The 20,861-nt window shown below is 39.2% G+C and overlaps 1 protein-coding gene across 2 annotated transcripts in view; it reads left to right on the forward strand.

The window, feature by feature from the left end:
• RARB (retinoic acid receptor beta) overlaps positions 1–20,861 on the forward strand; it is a 317,926-nt gene that overhangs the window by 118,498 nt on the left and 178,567 nt on the right. For both annotated transcript variants that reach the window (XM_062569332.1, XM_062569331.1), the window contains exon 2: positions 5,964–6,474. In XM_062569332.1, the coding sequence (XP_062425316.1) occupies positions 6,297–6,474 (178 nt within the window). In that variant the 5' untranslated portion in view covers positions 5,964–6,296. The remainder of the gene's footprint in view (positions 1–5,963; positions 6,475–20,861) is intronic.

The raw sequence follows: 20,861 nt of genomic DNA on the forward strand, positions 1-20,861 counted from the left end.
CAAAGGAATGTTTGTTATTAGATTGCTTTTTCTGTTTAGTTTCACATCACTATGCTAATAAAGGAAACATAACACTCCAAAGGGTTTTTTACTTCTGCCACTGTAACTGGCTTATTGTTTAATTAAATCTCTTTGTGCAGGCAAGGAAACAAAACACACCGTCTCGCAGTCGAGGAATATATTCCTTTTCAAAATGAAGTTTCCACGTATTTTTAATAGTTTAAAGGCAGCATGGGTATCATGTTACTGTATCTGACTGATTTACACTTGATTGTTGCTGAATTATTCAGCACTACTCAATGCAATACCATCAGCTAGCATAATAGAAAGCATATGCATAATCAGAGATTTCAATATAAAATACAAATTATACATTAAATACAGTAAGGGTTCTTGAAACTATTAGATCTTGACTTGTTTTGAAAACAGCATTAGAATATTTCTCAAAGCTGCCTAATAAATAAGGACTCAGTCAACTCTGTCCCTTGGGAAAAGATGTAATAAATTGCTGAAAGGTTTTTCATGCGCATTTTCTCTTGAGTTGTTTTTGTTGCTGAGAGAGGAGCAACTTGCCTCTCCCATTTTGCTGGCCAGGCTGTCCTCTCAGTCCAGAGGTTCCTGTTTTAGGATTTAGCCAAGGATTTAAGAGAGGGGGGATTTTGGCATTGACAAGAAAATGGGAAATGAACTTAGAAGAAACTTCCTCTATGACCCTGGAAACTTCAGGGACATCTACGCTGCTGACCGCCGAGCTTCGAACAGCAGCTTACCCAACGCTGAGCTACATGCTGCGGCGGGCTGGACTGCTTGCAGCACACGGGCTCAGTGTACAGCATATCCTGGCATCGATGTGCCTCTAGTATGTTTATATAGGAAGAGGAACTGTGGTTCCATATATTAGAGTAGAGAGGACAAGTTTAGCTTAAGGGTTGCTGGGTGCCGGGAAGGCACAGTCCTGGGTATCTCAGAAGGGCTGTAGAATCTCAAGCAGTGCTGTAGGTAGGAAAGAACTCTCTAATTTTTTTTTTTCTAGAAAAAAAAGACAAGGCAAAAATGCTGTTTTGATTGTAATGCTGACAACTCATTTCCTTGCTGTAGACAGTGAAAATGGAGGAAGACGAATGTAGAGATGGGATTGTGCTGGCAGCTGGGAGGACAGGACATAACCTTTCTAGTGGCACATGACTATCAGCCAGGCCTCCTGTCTTGGCTTCTTGCCTTTCCAGCTGCTGAAATGTATGAAAGTCACCTGTAATAGCAAAGGGATTTTATGAATTAAAATCAAACCTAAATGAGTACAGAATTCAGCCGGATTACAGCACAATGAGTTGTGAAAGTAACAATACCAAATGTTGTTACCAGATATAAGCTAAATGGCAGTTTAACAAATTTGATTAATTGAATACATTGCGGGAGAACTGACATGTGGAAAGTAAAACTGTTCTCCACAGCAGAGTCTGCGCAAAGTGCACATAAACTTAAGAGGGAAAACAATACGAAAAGTTGGGTCACTGCTTATCCAGGGAGAGTTGAAGCTTGTATATAAAAATTTTGAACTTGTCAGCTACATAAACAGTGAGAGGAAGTATAGAAGAGACAGGTACACCTGCTGCCTTAACTGGAGCTGATAAATATGCTGTCTGTTCTGCACTGGAGCCACTGTAGACTCCTTACCCCGTGGCCATATGCTTTATCACTGAAGTCAAGTCAATAAAAGGCCTGGAAAAAAACAAAAAGGAGGCCTATGTTCTGTCAAAGTAACGTCGCTGGCAGGTGTTTAGTGCAGTGTAGTGCACAGTGTGATCATCTTTTGGTCAGCCTTCAAAGAAATCTTTCTGTATGGTCCTTTTCCGTATTCTGTTTATACCAGGGGTTTGACTATGCAACCCTCATACTGATGAACAGGCACTTAGGACAGATCTAATGGAAGCTGATTTTTAATATACTGGGTAGATCCTCTGAAGTGCCTTAGTGACAGCCGTTTCCTAAAAATCTTCTTACCCTATGTGTAGGGCGGAAACCAGTGCAGCTGCTTTGTGTGAACAAGTGTTCAACCATTTGGCTGTCAGTTTGGCCTCTTCCTTATTTTGTTCCAGGCTTTTGCTCCTCATCTGTGGTAGCTGGCTTGCACCGTCCTGTTTAAAGCAAGCCACGCCGCTCCCTCCTCAAGGAAATCCAGGTGTGGGGCAAAGGTTTGGGGGATTCTTACGCCATGGCAGTTTCTACCTTGTAGTGTTCCCTGATGTGCAGTGATAGAGGTGACTGGTCTGTAATCTTTGTTAGCAGAGACAGTGACCTGAGATCCCTTGGTAAGTGTGCAGTGTGGCTGAGCAGCGTTGCTAGAACATAGGATTCTGCTATGGTTTTCATTTCGACCATCTTAGAAGAGTTCAGCCACCAGAACTACTACCTGCTGGTTCTGTGGAACATGATTTAGAGCGAATGATACGCTTTTTAGAGTATCCTACCTTCACACTGTGCTCCCTGACAGTATTTACATGGGGAGAAAAGCAAATAGCAAGTTCTGAAGGTTTATGTCCTGCATACCTATCTGCAGGAAATTTCCTGCCACAAAGGGTAAAATGACAGTGATTTTTGAGTAGGTCAAGAGAAGCTTGCTTTCTGGGAACACACAATTTCAATATATAATTGTAGCTTATGTAAAACTATGAGCATGCACAACTATGTGATTATAATCCAGTTTGGCACTATTAGATATTTTGTATGTACTTACATTTTAAGGAGCTATAATATTGCTGCATTTTGAGATCACCTGATACATCATGGAATCATGGAATATGTTCCTCCAGTTTTGAGGAAGTAAGCAAATATTTTGCTGAATGTGTTTTTTCCCCTCTCTATTCTGGAGGATTTATTTCTTTTCTGAAAATTGTCATTTAAATGCATACGTACACATGATGCTGTAATTCTGGGAACTGACGACCGTAGTAAAGCTGAGGTCTGAACACTAAAGCACTGATACTTCAGCAGTGTCTCTCTCACTATCTGTCTGGCTTCTATCTAGAATTTATATTATCTGAGACTAAAGGTACGAACTGTGTTGGGAGGGATATCCAACTACTTAAAAATGTGTAAGTGTTTCCTGTTCAGATCATCATACAACTGTATATTTCTTCTCTATCTCAAATAGCAGTAAAGACCACTGATGGAGCACATTTTGATAATTCATGATGAGCTCTGCATTTCTGTGGTTAATAGAAATATAATTGAAAATATTTGATAGATTTGTCAGATGAATTTTATTTCTGATGGCCTACCTCATTTAAAAATAAGTGACCGTGATTTATGATTAATTTACTGGGACTGGATTTGATTGATGTCCCTCCCCTCTTTGTTTTTTGCAAATATTTTGAAGTGTGGAATTTGTGTGGAATTTTTGCAGGCTTTTGCAGAATTGCTTTGGAAAAGATTCATTCTTTGAGTGTTCCTTTGGTGCTTCACTTTCCCTGTCTCGTTAAGTTTCATAAAGCTTTAGCTAAATTAAACAGAAAGTTACCTGTTATGGTTCGTCTCATTTTGTGTTGTTAATGAGTCATTATATTTTGACTGTTGAGGCTTCCTCGAAAGATCTGCCTGATTTCACCAATCTCCAGACACACGGTCCTTGAGACCAGCCTGACTAACAGTCTTTCTCTCTTCCTCTGGAACTGCCAGTTAGCTCAGCATACCCACTCTTATAATCTCATCTCTGCATATGTCTGTCTCCATTAACATTAAAGGTATTTTGTGCATAATTTACACAGTTATCAAATACTTAGAACTACATTTCTGATATCCCCAAGCAGGCTGTACTCAGCACAAATTGCTGTCTAAAAACATGCACAGCTGGTAACCTTTCCTAGTATTCCTCACAGGGTAGAGACACTCCACTGCTCTGCGACAGCCAAACATATGCATTTGAGCTTTCTTCCTTTTTTTTTCCTTGCTAATTTGAATTCTTACAGACAAGTAATAGACTGAGTAGCAGTAGCAATAGTAAAAATGCTGTTGTCACAGATTCTCTTTGCTGCTGTTGATTCTGCTTTGTGACCTTGACAAGTCATTTTGCCTCCATGCTTTTATTTTTCCATCCAAAAATCTCCTTACCTTTAGTGTTAGGTTATAATTTTTAAGAATTATTACTGTATAGGACTATATCTATATAGGAGCTGGCTCTTGTTACTATTCACTCACTGCAGCAGCTGTAAGGACTTAACGTGGTCTGCCAGGAAACAAAGCCTTTAGGCAACTGTCTTGCTTTTAGGTAGCAAAGTTTGCAACGTGGCTCCTGCTTTCTCTCCCCCCCCCACCCCCGACAGCACGTGTTGGGAGAGGCTGAGAACACCTTGCATAGGATAACGCTGAGGAGCCAACTGCAACATTTGCTGGCTTTTGGCTGGAGTGTTGCACAAACTAACGAAAAAAAAAAAATCAAGGGGAAGATTTCACAAGAGGCAGTGGTTGTAGTGTTTCCAGTAGCTCTCCAGACACCAAGAGGACTTAGCAGTGTTGCATATTCGCTGCACATAAATTTGAACAGCTATGAGAGGGAGCAAATTTCCCCATTCAGAAGAGCACAAAAGGTAGTCTGTTCTCAGCTTAAAGTTTTAAATCTGGAGACTGAGAAAGCGAGGACCCCTCTGTAGCTGCCAGCCATTTAGATGAAACACAGGGGAAGGTGTGTATGGCTTTTAGAACTTCAGAGATTCTGGTCCCCAGAGCAGAAGAGTCTCCTTGTAGAGCCCAGGAGCAGCGTACTGCTGCCTTGTCAGCTCGCTCTCCCTGCTTGTGAAATAACTGATGCTCAGAGTGCTATTCCAGAGCAGAGTGTGCTAGAAAAAAAAATGCAGCTGAAATTTGCAGCAGTAGATGTGGGCAATCTAAGGGCAGGTTTACCTTCGTTCAAGGCTTTCTACTGTGATGCATCCCTAGTACCCTGGAGTTGAGTGAAGAAAGAATGGGTGGTATGGGAAACATGGTAATTTTGCTTTGTAACCATAACTGGTAGAAGCCAAACACTGAAATATATAAATCAATAAATAGGCGGATAGCTAAAATAGCTTCACCATTCACCATCACCACAGATTTAGATTAGATGGTGCAGCACATTAACAGCTGATTCAGTCTTTGGCATGACTGAAGGACAAAAACCTGCCAAGTGGTGAGGGAGCAAAGGGACTGTGGAAAAGCACTGGGAAGGGTAGAGGGGGCAATGCTTTTATTTTATTTATTTGATAGTAGAGGCAATTAGAGGTTCTCAGTCTCTTAAGACTAAGATGCTGCTGAACCTCTGAAGGACGGAGGCTAGGGGCTTGAACTTAAGAAAGTTGATAGCGAATCTCTTAAGTGATAATGAGATAAGCTAGCTATCCCTTGTAAACAGTCACTGGTAAACCAGGCAGCACTGTTCCACTTTACTGTCTGTACCAAATTCACCCTCAGAAACATTTCCCCATTGCCCCAACTGAGACATGGCATTGAAGGCGAGTGGAGAAGTTCCCCAGTGCACTTTGTTATGTAACTTTTATGGCGATAAGATTTCTGGAGTGGAACTGAAACCTTTCACGTGCACGCAAATTTTTCAGAAGTTGTTTTTCTGCTCCAGTATTAATATTTTAGGCAATTATCAGTGTACCTGTTTTTAAAATGTTGGTTTCCAAACAAGGTTATATCTGACTTGACATTGCTTTTGATGTAAAACACTGGGCAGTGAAATCAAGTTAGTGAGTTTTCTACTGTTATCTTCAGTAAAGTAAGACTCTTATGCCCAGATAGCCATCAAGCTGATCTTCTAGGACACTAGTAAATCTGTGATCACTTAAACATTACAAAAAACAGAACCATTTTCTACCTATGTATATGTAAATATACATACATATATACATACACATACAAAGCAATGTATTGCTTTCTTTCCCTGACAGACTAATATAAAACCAATATATTGTTTTCTTCCCCCACAGACTGTATCAGCATGCATCTGTAGAGTGCGACTGTCCTCCCAGACGAGCATTTGCATAAGCAACGGAACTGCACCCTGAACTGACAGAATAAGAAGGCCGTAATCTTTCTGTCCATAATCTGCAGAGCAAGAATATACTCAGAAAAAGAACAATAGGAAGCAGCAATGAAATATAGGATGGATCTAATCTAGTGAATTATCTTTTCACATCATTGCACAATCCACGTCAAGTAGTACCTGCTGGCTTGACAACCTTCTCCGTTCACAAATTCAGGTATATATTTGCTGGCCTGGAGTGATGCAACGTAATATTTATACACTGTGAGGTATTAACATGACAACCAGCAGCCGCACATGTCCAGTGCCAGCAGTGAATGGACATATGACTCACTATCCAGCAGCGCCATATCCATTACTTTTTCCTCCAGTCATCAGTGGGCTGTCACTGCCTTCTCTTCATGGACTCCAGAGTCACCCACCAAACAGTGGATGCAGCACCCCTTCACCTGCAAGTAAGTGCTCAGCATTAGTAGCTTTGTTGACAAGTTTTCCTTTAACAAAAGCTAATCTTTTTAAGGGCAATTGCAGTTATTCATTTGTGGTGTGTTTTACTTGGGCAAAAAACATACATTTGTTTTGAAACACTGTTTTTACTTAATTTTTGTGTTTATAAAAACAAACATGCAACTATATGAAATACCAAAACTTTTGAAACTCTAGGTGGTAAAACAGGCTGTGGATTCTGAAATATTCTGCATTGTCATGTTTTATATATATATATGTGTGTGTGTGTGTGTGTGTGTGTGTGTAGCCCTCATGACAGCCTACTGCAGAATTTCATGTTCTATTTAAAGAAACTTTACAAAAGGTATTCATTAACAGTGATGATTCCTCAGTGGAGAGTTCTCTTAAGTTGCTCTATAATTAATATTGCTTTTGTTTTCTTTAATTAGTAACTATTTCCTTCCTGGCTGACTTTTAAAGAGCCTAGTTTTGTGGCAGACCAGTGGGCAGCTAGCTGCTATAAGCTGCCTGGGGCTGCAAAATTAAGATTTGAGTGTATGGTTGGATTTCACATGCAGCACTCTCACATTTTCAGCATTACGGAGCATATTAGTTGGGCCAGTTTGTTTTCATCACTTCATGACAAACACACAGTTCCTACTTGGACTTAATTTTATATATGTTTAAGTGTCTCCAAACCAAGTCAACCCAGGTATAAACTTTTGAGTGCCAACACATGGGCAAGATACCTTTCTGGAGGTAGGAAACAGGGAGTAGCTGAATGTATTTATCTTTCACGTGAGGGAAACCAGAATGTATTCCGCTTCACAGGTCAGTTAGTTGCAAACATGTTTGTGTCAGTATATTACTAGGACTGTTCGGTATGAAAAGGTCTCAACTGAACAGCAAGTTTGCAGGACAACTGCACTTTCTACAGAAGGAAAAGGTACTGCTTTTCATAGCAGTACCACTAAAACGTGTTTGAACAGAAAGCATGCAGAGATAGAGCTCCAGACATGAAAGGGGAACCACAGAGAAGAAAAAAGCTTTATAGTATAAAGCTGTGTTTAGCTGTGTTGCACCAAAGTATTACTAATTCTGACTTCATGTCATGCATATGCACTGTAATTGTTGAAGACTGGGCAGCCTTGCTTTCCCCCCCCCCCCCCCACACAAGTTTTTTATCTCTAGTAAACTTTCATATAGTCTAATGCAGGAATAAGTATAATCAGATCAGGCCTTTATTTGGCCTATTTTATTGCACTGAGTGTTCAGAATCATAGAGTCAGTAAGGTTGGAAGGGACCTCTGGAGATCATCTAGTCCAACCTCCCTGCTCAGTTTAGATGTACTGGAGGTTAAAAAAAAAAAAGAAAAAGTGCTTTGCGTTAGAAGACCTAAAGTAAGTATTTGACTTACCAAACCTTTCAGAAATTATCCTCTTGGTTAGCTGTCAGAATACGGAACTGAATTTATGCTCTAATATTGTAAGAACACCGAACACTGTTACAGAAATAGAGGGTTATTAGTGAATGGGAGCTTTTTTTGAGACATATGCAGGTAAATACCAAAATGTGTGTGATCAAATATGACAATTTTTTTTTCTTTTCCACAAGTTGTTCCTATGGAATTAAGACTGTGTTGCAATTAATCATAATTAATAAAACAGTCAATGTTCAGCCTTTGAAAAAGTAGCACAAAGTATGAATTTTTGCAGACATGCAAAATCAGTGTCTGCTTTTGAATTTTTAGTTCTGTGTCCTTGGGTCCTGGTTTCAACATTTTCAGGACAGTATTTCTGTAGAGGTTCTTTGTACCATTGGCTTGCATAGGTTGAGCAGCTGTAGTGCCTAACTTCAGGCGTTAACAATGCGTGAAAATACTGGTTAAAATTGCAGGATACTAAGGAAGGTGACTTAGATGAGAATTTCTTTTCAGATACAGCCCCTGCAGGGTGACTCTTTGGGTTGGTATTATTCTGTTTTCTTAACTTTGGTGGAGGAAACCTCTTTTGTTTCTAAACAGTAGGGTTCTGATTCTTGAAGCTAGTATCACTAGAATTATAGAGACAAATTCCTGGAAGTAAGCAGGTTAACCTTTGGGTTATGTTTTGGTTTTCTGCTTTTCGTTGTATTTTGGGGGCTTTTTTGATTTGAGGGTTTTGATTTTTAGGATGGGAGTTTTTGTCATTTTACAGTGTAGCCATCCCCCATGGGCAGCATTCAGTATGGTTGATGGCCTCTCTTAAGAAGTCAGCCTAGACTGGATGGTGAAAGAATATAGCACTAAACTGCGAAGACATGAAGAAATGAAAATTTGGCTAAACCACTGCACTGTACCTGACTATTATGCTATTTATCTTTCAGATTCTTTCCATTCATTCAAAATTCAATTGAAATTACTTTAAATAATAGGAATACTGTGAAAAACGAAGATTCAAAGATCTCTGCCTCTTTAATCTTTTTTAAAACAATGCAGTTCGACAGCTTTTGTTCAACATCACTGTCATTTAAGCCTTCATATTACTTTACTGTTTTATTTTGTTCCTTCTTCATTTTCCATTTTCCATTATGCCAGATAACATTAGGGTTAAATTAAGTCATCTTAATCTACAGTTGGGATAGATATCTCCAATGCTGTTAAAGAGACAACAAGATTTTAGACATACTAATTTTGTGTGCACAAATGGCTTACAATAAGAGTGCAGGATAGAGTGATTTAGTTTCATTGATGTTAATAATGGTGTTGCCTCCATGACCTGTGACTTGGCTTCTGTTTTTATGCTGCAATACATAGTGCAAAATACTTAATAATTAGAGGGTTGGTCACAGTGCTAAAGAGGTCAGAAGAAGAAAAAATATTACTTTTACATATACATGAACTATGCATTAACACTGAATGAATAAAAGAGACCACGGTCAAGATGATCATTACTTTTATAAGTCTGATTGATTTACCTACTGCTGTACTTTTGCCATATAGCACAAAGCAAGCATTTTCAGTGTTAAGATCAGATGGCATGCAGGCTTCTGCAGTTGTGTTAGTAATGAGGAATTGCTTCTATATTAAAAAATTAGCTAAGATAGTTTCAGGAGATTACCACTTAGCTCATTTAGAAATGGTATTTTCTGCTTCAGTGAGTGGATTGTGTAACTATTTGAATTGAAAAACTTCGTCTGAGCTGATGCCGTGATGAATGCAATCCCTCAGCGTGTGCTGGATCCAATTACAGTAGGGCCTAGGCAAAAGATATTTTGGGAGTCAATAATAAAATGGTTTGGCTGGAGAGCGTTCCCTTTCTGCTAGAACTGAGCATCCTGCCTCACGCGTCCTGCTGGAGCTGGGCAGTGCCTCTAGCCCGTGGCCTTCAACGGGAGCAATCCCGTAAATTTGTCTCTAGCTGTCTGCGGCACTTTGGTCCTTAGGCTCCTGATGTGAGCCTTTGCATCCTCAGTATTTGGCTTTCATTTTCATTTCAGGCATTAGGAGTGGGAACAGCTTGGTAAGGGGGCAGGGGATAGCGGTGAGCCGGACACAGCATGTCTTGGAATTTATATAAACGTCGTAAGATTGCTTCATCCAGACAGAAAAAAACATAAATAAAATCTGAATGTGTTCTTTAGAGGGCTGTTGGGATGTCAAGGAGAAAAATTGGTAGTAAGGTCATTTGTTGTATGTTAGCCAAGCTTCCCCATACTTTCCAGTTTGGGGCGTTTTAAAAGTGCTTTGTAAAGACTGAAGTACTTTATATTCTGTTTTATGTAAGTCTTAGGCACGAGAAAACATATGGAAACTAAGATTACCTGAGAATCTGGAAAAGGTAGAGAAAGAACTAGCAGTGGCTTTCTTTTTGGACAGGGCTATATAAAAACTAATTATTATATTTAGTACCGGTAGATGCAGTATTGCATCTCTGGCTTTTCAGACATACTTTGGCCAGGCAGATTGTGGTTTTAAACGTTATATTCTCTTGAAATTGTTTTTCCTTGCATTGTTGCTAATTGTTTACCATTTGAACTTCAGCTTAAAGGTTTTTTGCTTTTTTCCCTGAGAAATGGATTTTCCACTGGTATCATTAAAACAGTACAGTCAAACGCAGTTACTTGTGTAGCACTGTAGGATATTTTTGCTAGCCCCACCCGTTGTAGGAATTCATTTACTTTTCCAGTTCTGTTGTTAATCATTATATTGACACAAAAAGTCCTCCCAAAAGCACTCTTTGGCAGATTGCATTAAATATGAATAGCAGATATTCATTACGATGTGTTGCCCCCAAGAGAACTCTAAACTATCTGCACTACTCATGAACAGGCAAATACACTAATTCTCCAGCTATTCAAATTATTTTCAAATAGTTTAGTGTCTCTCTAATAAAAACAAGAATGTCTCCATTTCCCTTAATTACTTAGAAGGTCAAGGACTCCCACATCTCACTTTACTTCACAAAATGGGGAATATTTCTGTTGGAGGTTGGGATACGGTTAGTACATGATAGATTTTCTTTGCTCAGCATCAATACTGAAGCAAGTGGTGTTTGTAATAGACTAAGAGAAACCCAGCACTCCTTAGAACTCTGCAGTAGTCTAAAATAATATTACCATGGTTGTACTGAATTAGAAAAAATATGTGAGTTAACCTTTTAAAAAACTTCCATTGCTTGATTATGCTGCTGAGCTTTTTCATGCCTTCTAATTTGTGTATGGTTGTATTGCTTTTTTCAATTCTGTCACCTTAGAAAGTCCTGTCCCATAGTCGTTTGCATATATCTGCAATTAACAGACGACTTTTAAGACTTCTTTTATCTATTCAGTGCATGTATTACACATCTTTAAAAGACAGCACATGTGTTTGCATTTGGAAGGAAGAGGGTAACCAGAATATCAATATCAGATTTCTTAGCTACAGCCAGTGTGCTGGCAATTGTGAGGAAAAATGTCCAGATGATACCCTGCAGATATCATTCTTGACCTTAGGAACCACCGCTCCTTTTCAGTTCTTTTTTTTTTTTTAATTTTTATTTTTATTTCCCCCTCACCCCTGATAGGGCTCCTTTTTTGCAGTTCAAAAGCATACCTACTTAAAGCTGCTCTGGTTAATAAAATTGTATGATGTTGCATTTATCTGATTCTAGTTAATCCAAAACTCTCAGCAATTTAGATTTATTTTGGTGATGTTTTAGAACTTGGTTTGAGTACTTTCAATGTCTAAAGGACAGGAACATCTCTCCACTCAGAGCAACTGGTAGCTCTTTCTTAACCCTGCCCTGCCAGGGATCCTGGGCATCACGTGAACGCGGTCCTCTTCAGATTTCAGCAGGCAGCGTTATCTCTCCAAAAGAAATCAGTTCTGGGCGTGTGAGGACAGGAATTTGCTTTCTGGGAGGAAGCAGATTTTATAAATTCTGTACCTCCCTACTCTCATATAGGGAGTGAGTCATGTTGTTCTGGCATTCGCTCTATATTTGCCCTGTGTATCTCTCATAGACTTATTGTAGTCTGAAGGAGCCTGAGGTTTGGAAGTCTAACAGGACCTATTACAGAATTGCTCTCTCCCCCATTACAAGCCTTGAAGCAAGGAAATGCCCCAGCAAAATGCCTTCTTACCTAAAGTTGAAAGTATGTTTCTGTGAAATATTGCGAACAACCTTGTGCTTCCCTCTGGCCCAACAAAAATAAAATCGAGCAACTCCAAATGTTTGCGAACTCCAAAACGAGCAGTTGAGGGATCTCTCCAGGCCCCTGCTGCTGCATCACGCTTACCACTGTGTTGCCCGGCGGCATTTGCAGCCTCCATCCCAGCTCCGCTGTGCCCTGCTCTGCATTCTCCAGAGAAAAATGGGATTCGATGTTTGGTGTTGATTCCTATATTGGAGATGAAATATGTAGCAGATCTTTTGAAAGGAATATAATACCAGGCGTTAAGTTTGCCAGAGTAACATTACTGTATATCTGATATATTTCCAATCCAAACTGATAGGCACAGTATTCTGAAATTTTTTAATCGTGTGGCAGTTCATGATACTAAAAATGAACCGTGTTTCACCAATTTTCTGTTTGAAGGTATATTTTTAGTGACTACAGTTTAAAAATAATCATGTTATTTTAATTATATGGAGAAATTCTATTCAGTCATAGTACTGTGTTCAAAATGCACATCACTATGGAGTTTCTGTAAATACTTTTGGATTTTTTTTAAGCTAAGATGTACTTTTGTGCTAACTTTGATAAAGGTGATCCTCCTTTACTCTTTTAAAATTTATTTTGGGGGTTGTTAATTTGCATTTATTACACTTTTAACAGCATGTGACATTTGCTTGGGATACTCTATTTAAGGCTGGGATAGGGCAAGTTTTCATCAGGAGCTGATAGATTTAATTTTTTCCTCAGCTAAATTTTTTTCCTTTTTGGCTTTTAGGGAATATTGGGAACAACTTGTGTTGTGTATATGGACTTTTAAGCTATATCAGTGACAGCATGTTTCCCATTTAAAATGATAAGTACCTACCCTATCTGTTGAATCTTAGAAGAGCAGGAATCCTTTTTCCCTTCCTTTGTCCTTCAGTACTGTTTCCTTTCTTACTGCCCAGAATAGGCCTACATCAGTAATATTCATAAATGATTTACAAAAGTAATTCCTGTGTAATAGCTTGGGACGTCAAGATTTTATGATGCTGCCAGATGTGCTATCAAACAGAATTATCTGGTTCAAAAAACTTGTGATAAATCTAGTCAGAGAAAATTCCCCAAGGCAAGCTCACCCTCTACAAAAGTAACACTATCTCATAAAATTGTTAGATTCTCCTTTACCACATGTTCGAAATCAGACCTAAAGCAGCAGTTTTGTTCATGTACAAACTTGTGTTTGGGATAAACTAACAAACAGGAAGGACTGGCCTTAAGTAACAGAATACTCCTTTCCTTTCAAAACACCACACACATTCAGAGGAAATGTCAGAGTAAATATCAGAAATACTCAGAAAACCCAAACCTGCATCCCCAAGATACTCAACTGTTTTGTCTAGATACTGCATTTTTAGAAATGCACCCTGAATAAAATGCAGGAGATATTTTTAATGGCTAGTCTCATCTCGTCTGGGTTAGTCTGCTGAGCTCGTAATTGCTGTATCTGAGCACCTTGAAGTAGCGCACTGAGCAACATACCTAACATCTGTCATGTGTGCGTGTTCTTTTATGTTCTCCCTAGGGGAAAATGTATGTTCAGCAGGGTGTATGTTTTTGATAGGAGTTCAGTTTTTGAAGGAGAAGAAGTGTTGGGAGTTGCATCGGTTCAAATCTTGGCATTTTTGCTCTGTAAGTCTATACGTTGCCGTATTGGAGAAGAGCAGACCAAGGACGTGCCCCCTTCACTTAGCGCGGCAGGTTTGCGATGGTTCGGGTTGCTCGGGCTGAGGAAGTCCAGCCACCTGCACAAACAGCCTCCGCGGGTATAAATAGCTGCGTTGCACTGGAAGAGCAAAGATTTTGAGCGTGATCTTCCTGCCATAGTTCAAGGCATTTGGGGGATAGGGTAAAGGCCCTGTTGGGAGAACGGGGTTCTGCTGAATTCAGGCTGTGGAAATAAAGACTTGAAGTGAGTAAGAGCTTGATTCTGTGTTTCTTGGGAAACAGGGAACGTCAGGGAAGTCTGGAGCACTTGGGGTGGGCTGCGTTTCTGAGAGAAGGTGCTTCTGCATTTGGGAGAAGTTTGCCATGTTTGTAGACGCAGTACATTGCCTGTTGTTAAATACGTTAGCTTGTAGTTTAAGTTTAAATGGAAGCCAAATAACATTATGTTATGTTATATGAACTATGTATGCAAACAAGAGATGTGGACTACAAGTAGAGTTTGTTCTTTGTTATTTTTCAGTGCTGAAGGTCAATCAAATTAAGATTTTCTTTTTTTTTTTTTTTTTAAGTGTCAGCTTCTCTGAGTTTCATATGTTAAGGCTTGCGCTTAAGCTTGTATTCACTCTTTTAAAAAAAATGAACTGCAAGAAAGGAAGACATAGAGCATCTTTCAAAGAAATGAGAAATGGCATGGAAAACTCACAGAAAGCCTTCCGTCGCCTGCATGTTCTTAGGGATGGATTCAGAGATCCATCACGTGTGCACAGCCGTCTACCCGAGGTCACGATTTGGAGATCACACTGTTCTGTACATGTGCAAAAATTATTTAGTTGCTTCTTAAAAATTAAAGTCTTGATCTTTCAGCTAGATCAGTAAGGGCATGTAAAAGCACATAGTGTTTATTCTGTAAATTTAGGTCTTAAAGATTTTTCAAAAGCTGACTTTTACTAAAGATATATTTTGACATTTGCAGTAACGTGGGAATATAATTCATGAAATGTCAGGGGGAGAAAAAGAGTGTGCCTGTGCAGTTTTGGCTTCTCAAAGTTAAAAATTTTCAGGTATATTTCAAGGCTTCATAACATAAAATACCTTACTAGAACCTTTTACAACCTGGAACATTTATTTCCAGTCAGTTGTCAAATCCTCCAAAATTAGATTTTACAAAGGAAATGTCAAAAATGCTTTAAATATAGCTGTAATTGCATTACGTTTCCCCTGCTGTATTTAAAAATAAAAAGCAAAGCATTCTTTACCAGTACTGAATACTCCAGTGGAGAAAGGTACTGTCCTTCTGCCTGCTCTGCACAGTCCACAGATGTCATCAGAGTTTCTCTGCAAGGGCTTGCCATACCGTGACTGCCTTTGCAACTGTATTTGAGGGAGGAAAAACTTGGCTGCCTTTTTAGGGTTGAAAGTGTCCAAGCCAAAAGCCTCGGTTCTGCCCTGTCACAGTCAGGTCACAGTCAGTGGAAACTTAGTGCAATTTCCTGTGTATTGTGATTCTATTTGGGTACGGTGCAAGTAGTAAAATTATACCAGCACTGAGCACGGTCACTGACAGGGGCAATATCTAGGGGCTGCAGCAGAGTCCATGCAAATTTCAGATATTTATATTCTTATTCTCCTCTTATCCTCATTCCTTCCAACTACTGAACAGGACTTCTTTGAGTGTAGCTACCCTGTGGAGCGATGTTACTGATGTCAAGTCTAGAGTCCTGAAACTAGGCCCTGTTGTAAATCTGCAGTCTTTGGAAGAATTCACCTGCATACTGGTATTGTCTAGAAACTATCAACGAAAGCATGTGCTGGGAAATAGAATGATATCGTGTAAACATATCTGTTTATTATATCTTGCTTTTACATAGCAATTTCAGGATCAAGATTTCTATTATTTGAGAAATTAAATCCTGTGAGTATCATTAAAAGTATAGAAATAGTGATGTCATTACAAAATTAACTAGCTATAAACCCACGGGGTGACATATCAATTCATAAAGGGAATAGCAAAACATAATGCAGGGCACATCTGCTGCTCCAATTCATGCAGAACTATAAGCCTATTGGTATCTGCAGACCACTTGAAATTGAACATCTGTTAAAAGCACTTGAAAAAGCAGCATGAGAAGCCGTACACCTTGCAAAACATTTTGCTGTTGGTAACATCATCATTTCAATTGCATATTTTTACAAAAATTGTTTTAAGTCCCCTTCAAGTCCTAGATCTTCCTGGCATTGTTTCTTAAATAGTGACAGTATGAGTAATTGTAAAAATAACATCAACTTTTCTAAGGACTTTCCTAACATTTTTATTACTTTTTATTTATTATACTGCTGCAATGCACAATTTACTACAGAGTTTCCAAACAAAGAGAGAGATACAATCTCTGTTCCAAGTAGTTTGGAATCAAAAAAAAAAAAAAAAAGACATATGAAGAGTAAGAGAAAAGGACGTTGTTGCTGAGCCAAACGACTGAAGTGAAGAAAAGCTTACATCCTAGAATGCATATCTCATTTTAGTGTTTTTAAAAAATGGCCGAATTCTTAAAAACGGGGCAACCTGTGAAGCTGATGTGATTGTCATAAAGAGCAGCAGTGAGATGCTGTAGCTAATAGATTTCACAAAACCTGCATGTACTGTCAGTGATCGATTAACTGTTTTAATTGAGCTGCAGCTGAACTCCATCTTCTTAGCGCTACTAAACCAGTCAGTTTGACAGTAATTTTCTCTTAGCTGCATGGTCCAGCAGAGTCCAGCTAATTGGTAATTGTCTTCTGTTTAACAAAAACAGAAATACAGCTAAACCACAAAGAAAAAGATTTCACTATTGATTAACAGTGGTGGGTTTTGCTAAGTAATCTGACAGATGTTTGGAACACATCAACTGTCTAATACTACTGCAGCCAAACATCTTGGAGCACGATTTGCTCTCATCTATTTTTATTACTTTCAGAAGAAGCTAACTCTGCCAGGATGTTATTTGAAGGGATGTTTGCCATTTTAATACGTAGTTACTTGGACAAACTTGATGAAAATGTATTGCCATCCCTTTGATTTTAAGAACAGGTAATTGTGTTTGCTGTAGCAAAAAAATGTGAAGCATTGGTATAAATCATTTGGGAAGGCAAATTAAAACATATAGTACAAGTCACAGAAAATACTCAACTTTACTTGACTCTGCAAGTGCCAAAGTATTATACTGCAGCTATTCCCACTTCACTTTTTTTTTTAATAACCAGGCATACATAGGTATGTATAATTACAGAAAATGTTTCTGTTCTCTCTTTCCATACTAAAGTGGTTGTTTCAGGTTTATCCTGAATGAAGAAGGGTAACATCTTCAGTGAGATTTTCGTCTTTGAGGTAGTAGGGATACAGAAATGTTTTTTAGGAAGTTAGGCTGATCTTTGGTAGCCAATACAAGGGGAGAATACGAGTCTAGGAGGGTAGTTGTGCCTCCTTGGTGACACAGAGGGTATCTGTCTCCTAAGTGTTTGATATAAAAGAACCTGTGAAAATTTGGATGCTGATGAATAGAATTTGTTTTCTGAGTTTCTCAAAGATGACATCAACCAAGGCAGGGTTCTTCACTAGTAGTTTTATAAGAGGGTAGAAAATCATCTCAAGTTAGTCTGCTGAGTCATGTCGCTTTTACTGTGCTCCCAATCAAAAGGTTGATGGTAAACATGTGTGACAATCGGAGAAAAATGTTGATCATTGTCAATTGTCTGTTGGTCTGGAAAGTTGGGAACCACTGACCTAACATACGTCTCTAAGGTCAGGGAGACTTATTTCCAAGGATTTGTGCCCTATATCATTGCTATTGCGAGGAGCATGAAGAATAGTTTCTGTCAGAAAGAAATATCACTTTTTCCAAAGATGTACTATTTTTCCCTTATCTTTTTCCCCAGAATGCTTATCTTACCTGACCTGATTTCAGAGTATCTTGTACTGTACAAAGCACAATGGTACTTTTGATCAAAACTGTGTACTAGGATATGTATTGTAGGATGCAAGTGTCCCTCACTAGTCTCAAATTAAACAAGAGGGCATGCTGCTTCCTGAACTCATTACTTACATTAAATAAAACTGCTCCCCTAATTGTTGGAAGAGATGTGATCATTTCACCTTGTGTAGTCATGTATGCCTCTGCAGGGAGTGAATAAAATGTGACTGGTGTAGCTGGTGGATATTTACACAGACTTCATTGACTGCAGAATAGCCTGGACACTGGTGAGTCAGGTCTGTCCATCTTGATGTCCAATATAGGACTCTTTAGAATAACCTTTGACTGGCCTCCTGTGCCATTTTTTTGTGTGTTCAAAAGATGCTTTTGTAATGACTTCTTTTCTAAAATGCTGGGTTCAGTCAGACAGCCCAGGAGAGGTATGCACTTTCTTTCCAACTGGTTATTATTTTCTTTGCACTGTTTGTTTTAGCATACTATGCTGGGGAAGCTGGGAGAAGGGGTGAAGGAGGGCAGCCAAAGCCATTAGAGGTCTTGCTAATTTTTCTGAGGGACAGAGGGAACAGGCTTCACCTGTGGCATAAATTTGTTATAGATTCCCTTTAAGATCAGGAAATGAGTACAGTCAGCGCTTCATAATTAACTGTGAGCGGAAAATCTCTGGAGATGGCTAAAACAGATTTGTCCACTTACAGAAGAAACGCCATGACTTAACAGGTGGATGGTGCCTGTAATATGCTACTTAGGAGTTCTTCAGGCTCTGCTGCAAACAAAATATTATCCGACTATAATAACATTGTGAACCCGAAGACCTTAACTGGTTTCATTATCAAGTGAGCGCCTTAGGGGAAATACACAGATGGAAAGACATTCCTTTCAGTTGGTATAATGCTCCTGTGCAAGAGAATTTATGGCGAGAATGCAGTTGGCCCTTACGTGGGTGCGTTGTGGAGGAAATGCATGATCCCATTCTGGTCTTTTTAGAAACCTGTTTAAGGGGTGAGTTCTCACTGCCAGATTTCAGAACAGCGTAACTGGGGGGTGTGTGTGTGTGTGTGTGTGTATGTACGTATGTGTACACACACCTTGATCTAAAAGTGGAGGCTTTGTGCAGCCCCTCCTACTGTCTGCTTTGGTCCTGAAGAGTCTTCTTGCTGTCTCCCTGTGCACTGGGGTCGTAACTGCCCCTCCTGGAAGATACCCACTACCCTGGTGGGTGGATTCATGCTACTCTTCAAGCCAAACTTACTTACACTCACCTGGCATAGTCTTGTTCTTAGAAATAAGTTTATCTCAGGATGTGTCAGGGATGATAGAGGGCTCGGGGGTCTGATAAAAAGGTAGTCTTCTCAAATTGTGTCTCTGTGTTTCCCCCCACCCCTTCTGGTGCAGATAAACTAGGGAATTGGGTGGAGGACTGGAACTGGAAAAATCTGTTCTTTTCTCTGTTTTCTCAACCTTTTTATTATACTGTCTGGAGATAGCATCTACAAGGCAGAGCCCTATAGCTCAGGTCATCCAAAGGGTTACATATGAAGAAAAAAAATCAGCTATGAACTCATCATGTAACTAGCTGAGGTGCCTGTACTTTTTTCTGATTCGTTTCTGATTCTGATTTAGCTCTTCTGTGGTTTCTCAATTACAGTTGTCAGGAGAAAGGTGTGAAGGCCAGTGTTCTGCATTTGTGAGCAGAGACGCTGATGTTGCTTGGAGAGTGTGGTCCTTCCACTGCGGGCCCTTGTTGCTTACAAGAACCTGGAAGATGAACGTGCAGAGCATGTTAGATAGTTGTCTGTTTTTCAGAATTGAATAAGATCTGCAAAAATGAAGTTGAAAAATGTGCAAATACAGGGTATTTGTTGTATTTGTGTACACGTATGCATTTAGACTGAGTCGAGAAGCCCAAAGGCATTGAAATTAAAAGTACACAAGTAATAAAGTTTGTGATTAAATTGTAAATGTTGATGTGTTTGAGAGAGTTTTGAGAAGTCCTTCTGTTGTCCAAACTGGCTTGTTCGTTCCTTGTTTATATATCAGTTTGCCCTCTTTTTGAACATTGTATATGGTTTCACGGTGAATAGTTCACAAATCTTAAAACGTAGCCTTCTTGTCAGTGACACCAACCATAGTGCAAAGGTCTTTTAAAAATTTCATACAGATCAAATAGCTCTGTTAAAAAAAAAAAAAAAAAAAAAAAAAAAAAGGTTCAGAAAAAAGGTCACCAGAATCTTTTATTGTTGGCAAAACCAGCTATTTTTTCTTAATCTGATTCTACGAAACAGCTGAACAGAACTGAATTCGCTGAAGTTATTGATTAAAAGCAAATGACCGCCCTCTCCCCACAACCTTTCCCTTCCTTGAAACAGACGTCTGGCATGGAAAATATAATTCAAGTATTTTTATCAAAGCTCTAAGCAACCAAGCACAGACTCCTATGGTGGCTGCTGTGGGCAAGTGTAAGAATGAGCAAATTCATCAGCCCTGCCTAAAACAACTTCTCTTAGTTCGAAGACGTTTTGCACAAGTGTAAAAAAAGTGATGCCAAACTGCATACTGCATATTAGCATACTGTACACTTTTTCCTGTAATTAAGCTGCATCTACTTGTGGGTTGTCATTTCTCTGACTATGCCATCCTTTAAAACGTGTGTATCTGAAGATCTAATCCATCTAAGCATTGGACACCCCGAACTGCAAATAAAGTCAGAGAGCTGCAGACGCACAACTCCTGGCAGGATTATGCACCCAGTGAGCTATTGCTCTCATTATGTTGCACTATAATATATCATCAGTGTGAAACATCATCCTAATGATGCATTAGTGTAATACATCATCAGGGGAGTCCCACTAGTAATGTATTACTGAAAAGTATGGTGCTATTCAGTAAGAAGATCATCTCTCACTCCTTGTGGTGTTTCAGAACAGCATCGGCCAAGGCAAAATATGTGGTAAAGGCTGATGCAGTTTCCTAATTTCGTATTTGGAGGCAGAGGATTACCTTCTGTATGCTCTAACTTTGCAACTGTATTTTCAGAGAGGTGTATTTAGTCTGCCTTGGATTGTGTTTTTGTTTGAAAGTAGCA

This window comes from Rhea pennata, chromosome 2, assembly GCF_028389875.1.
Source record: "Rhea pennata isolate bPtePen1 chromosome 2, bPtePen1.pri, whole genome shotgun sequence".
NCBI lineage: Eukaryota > Metazoa > Chordata > Aves > Rheiformes > Rheidae > Rhea > Rhea pennata.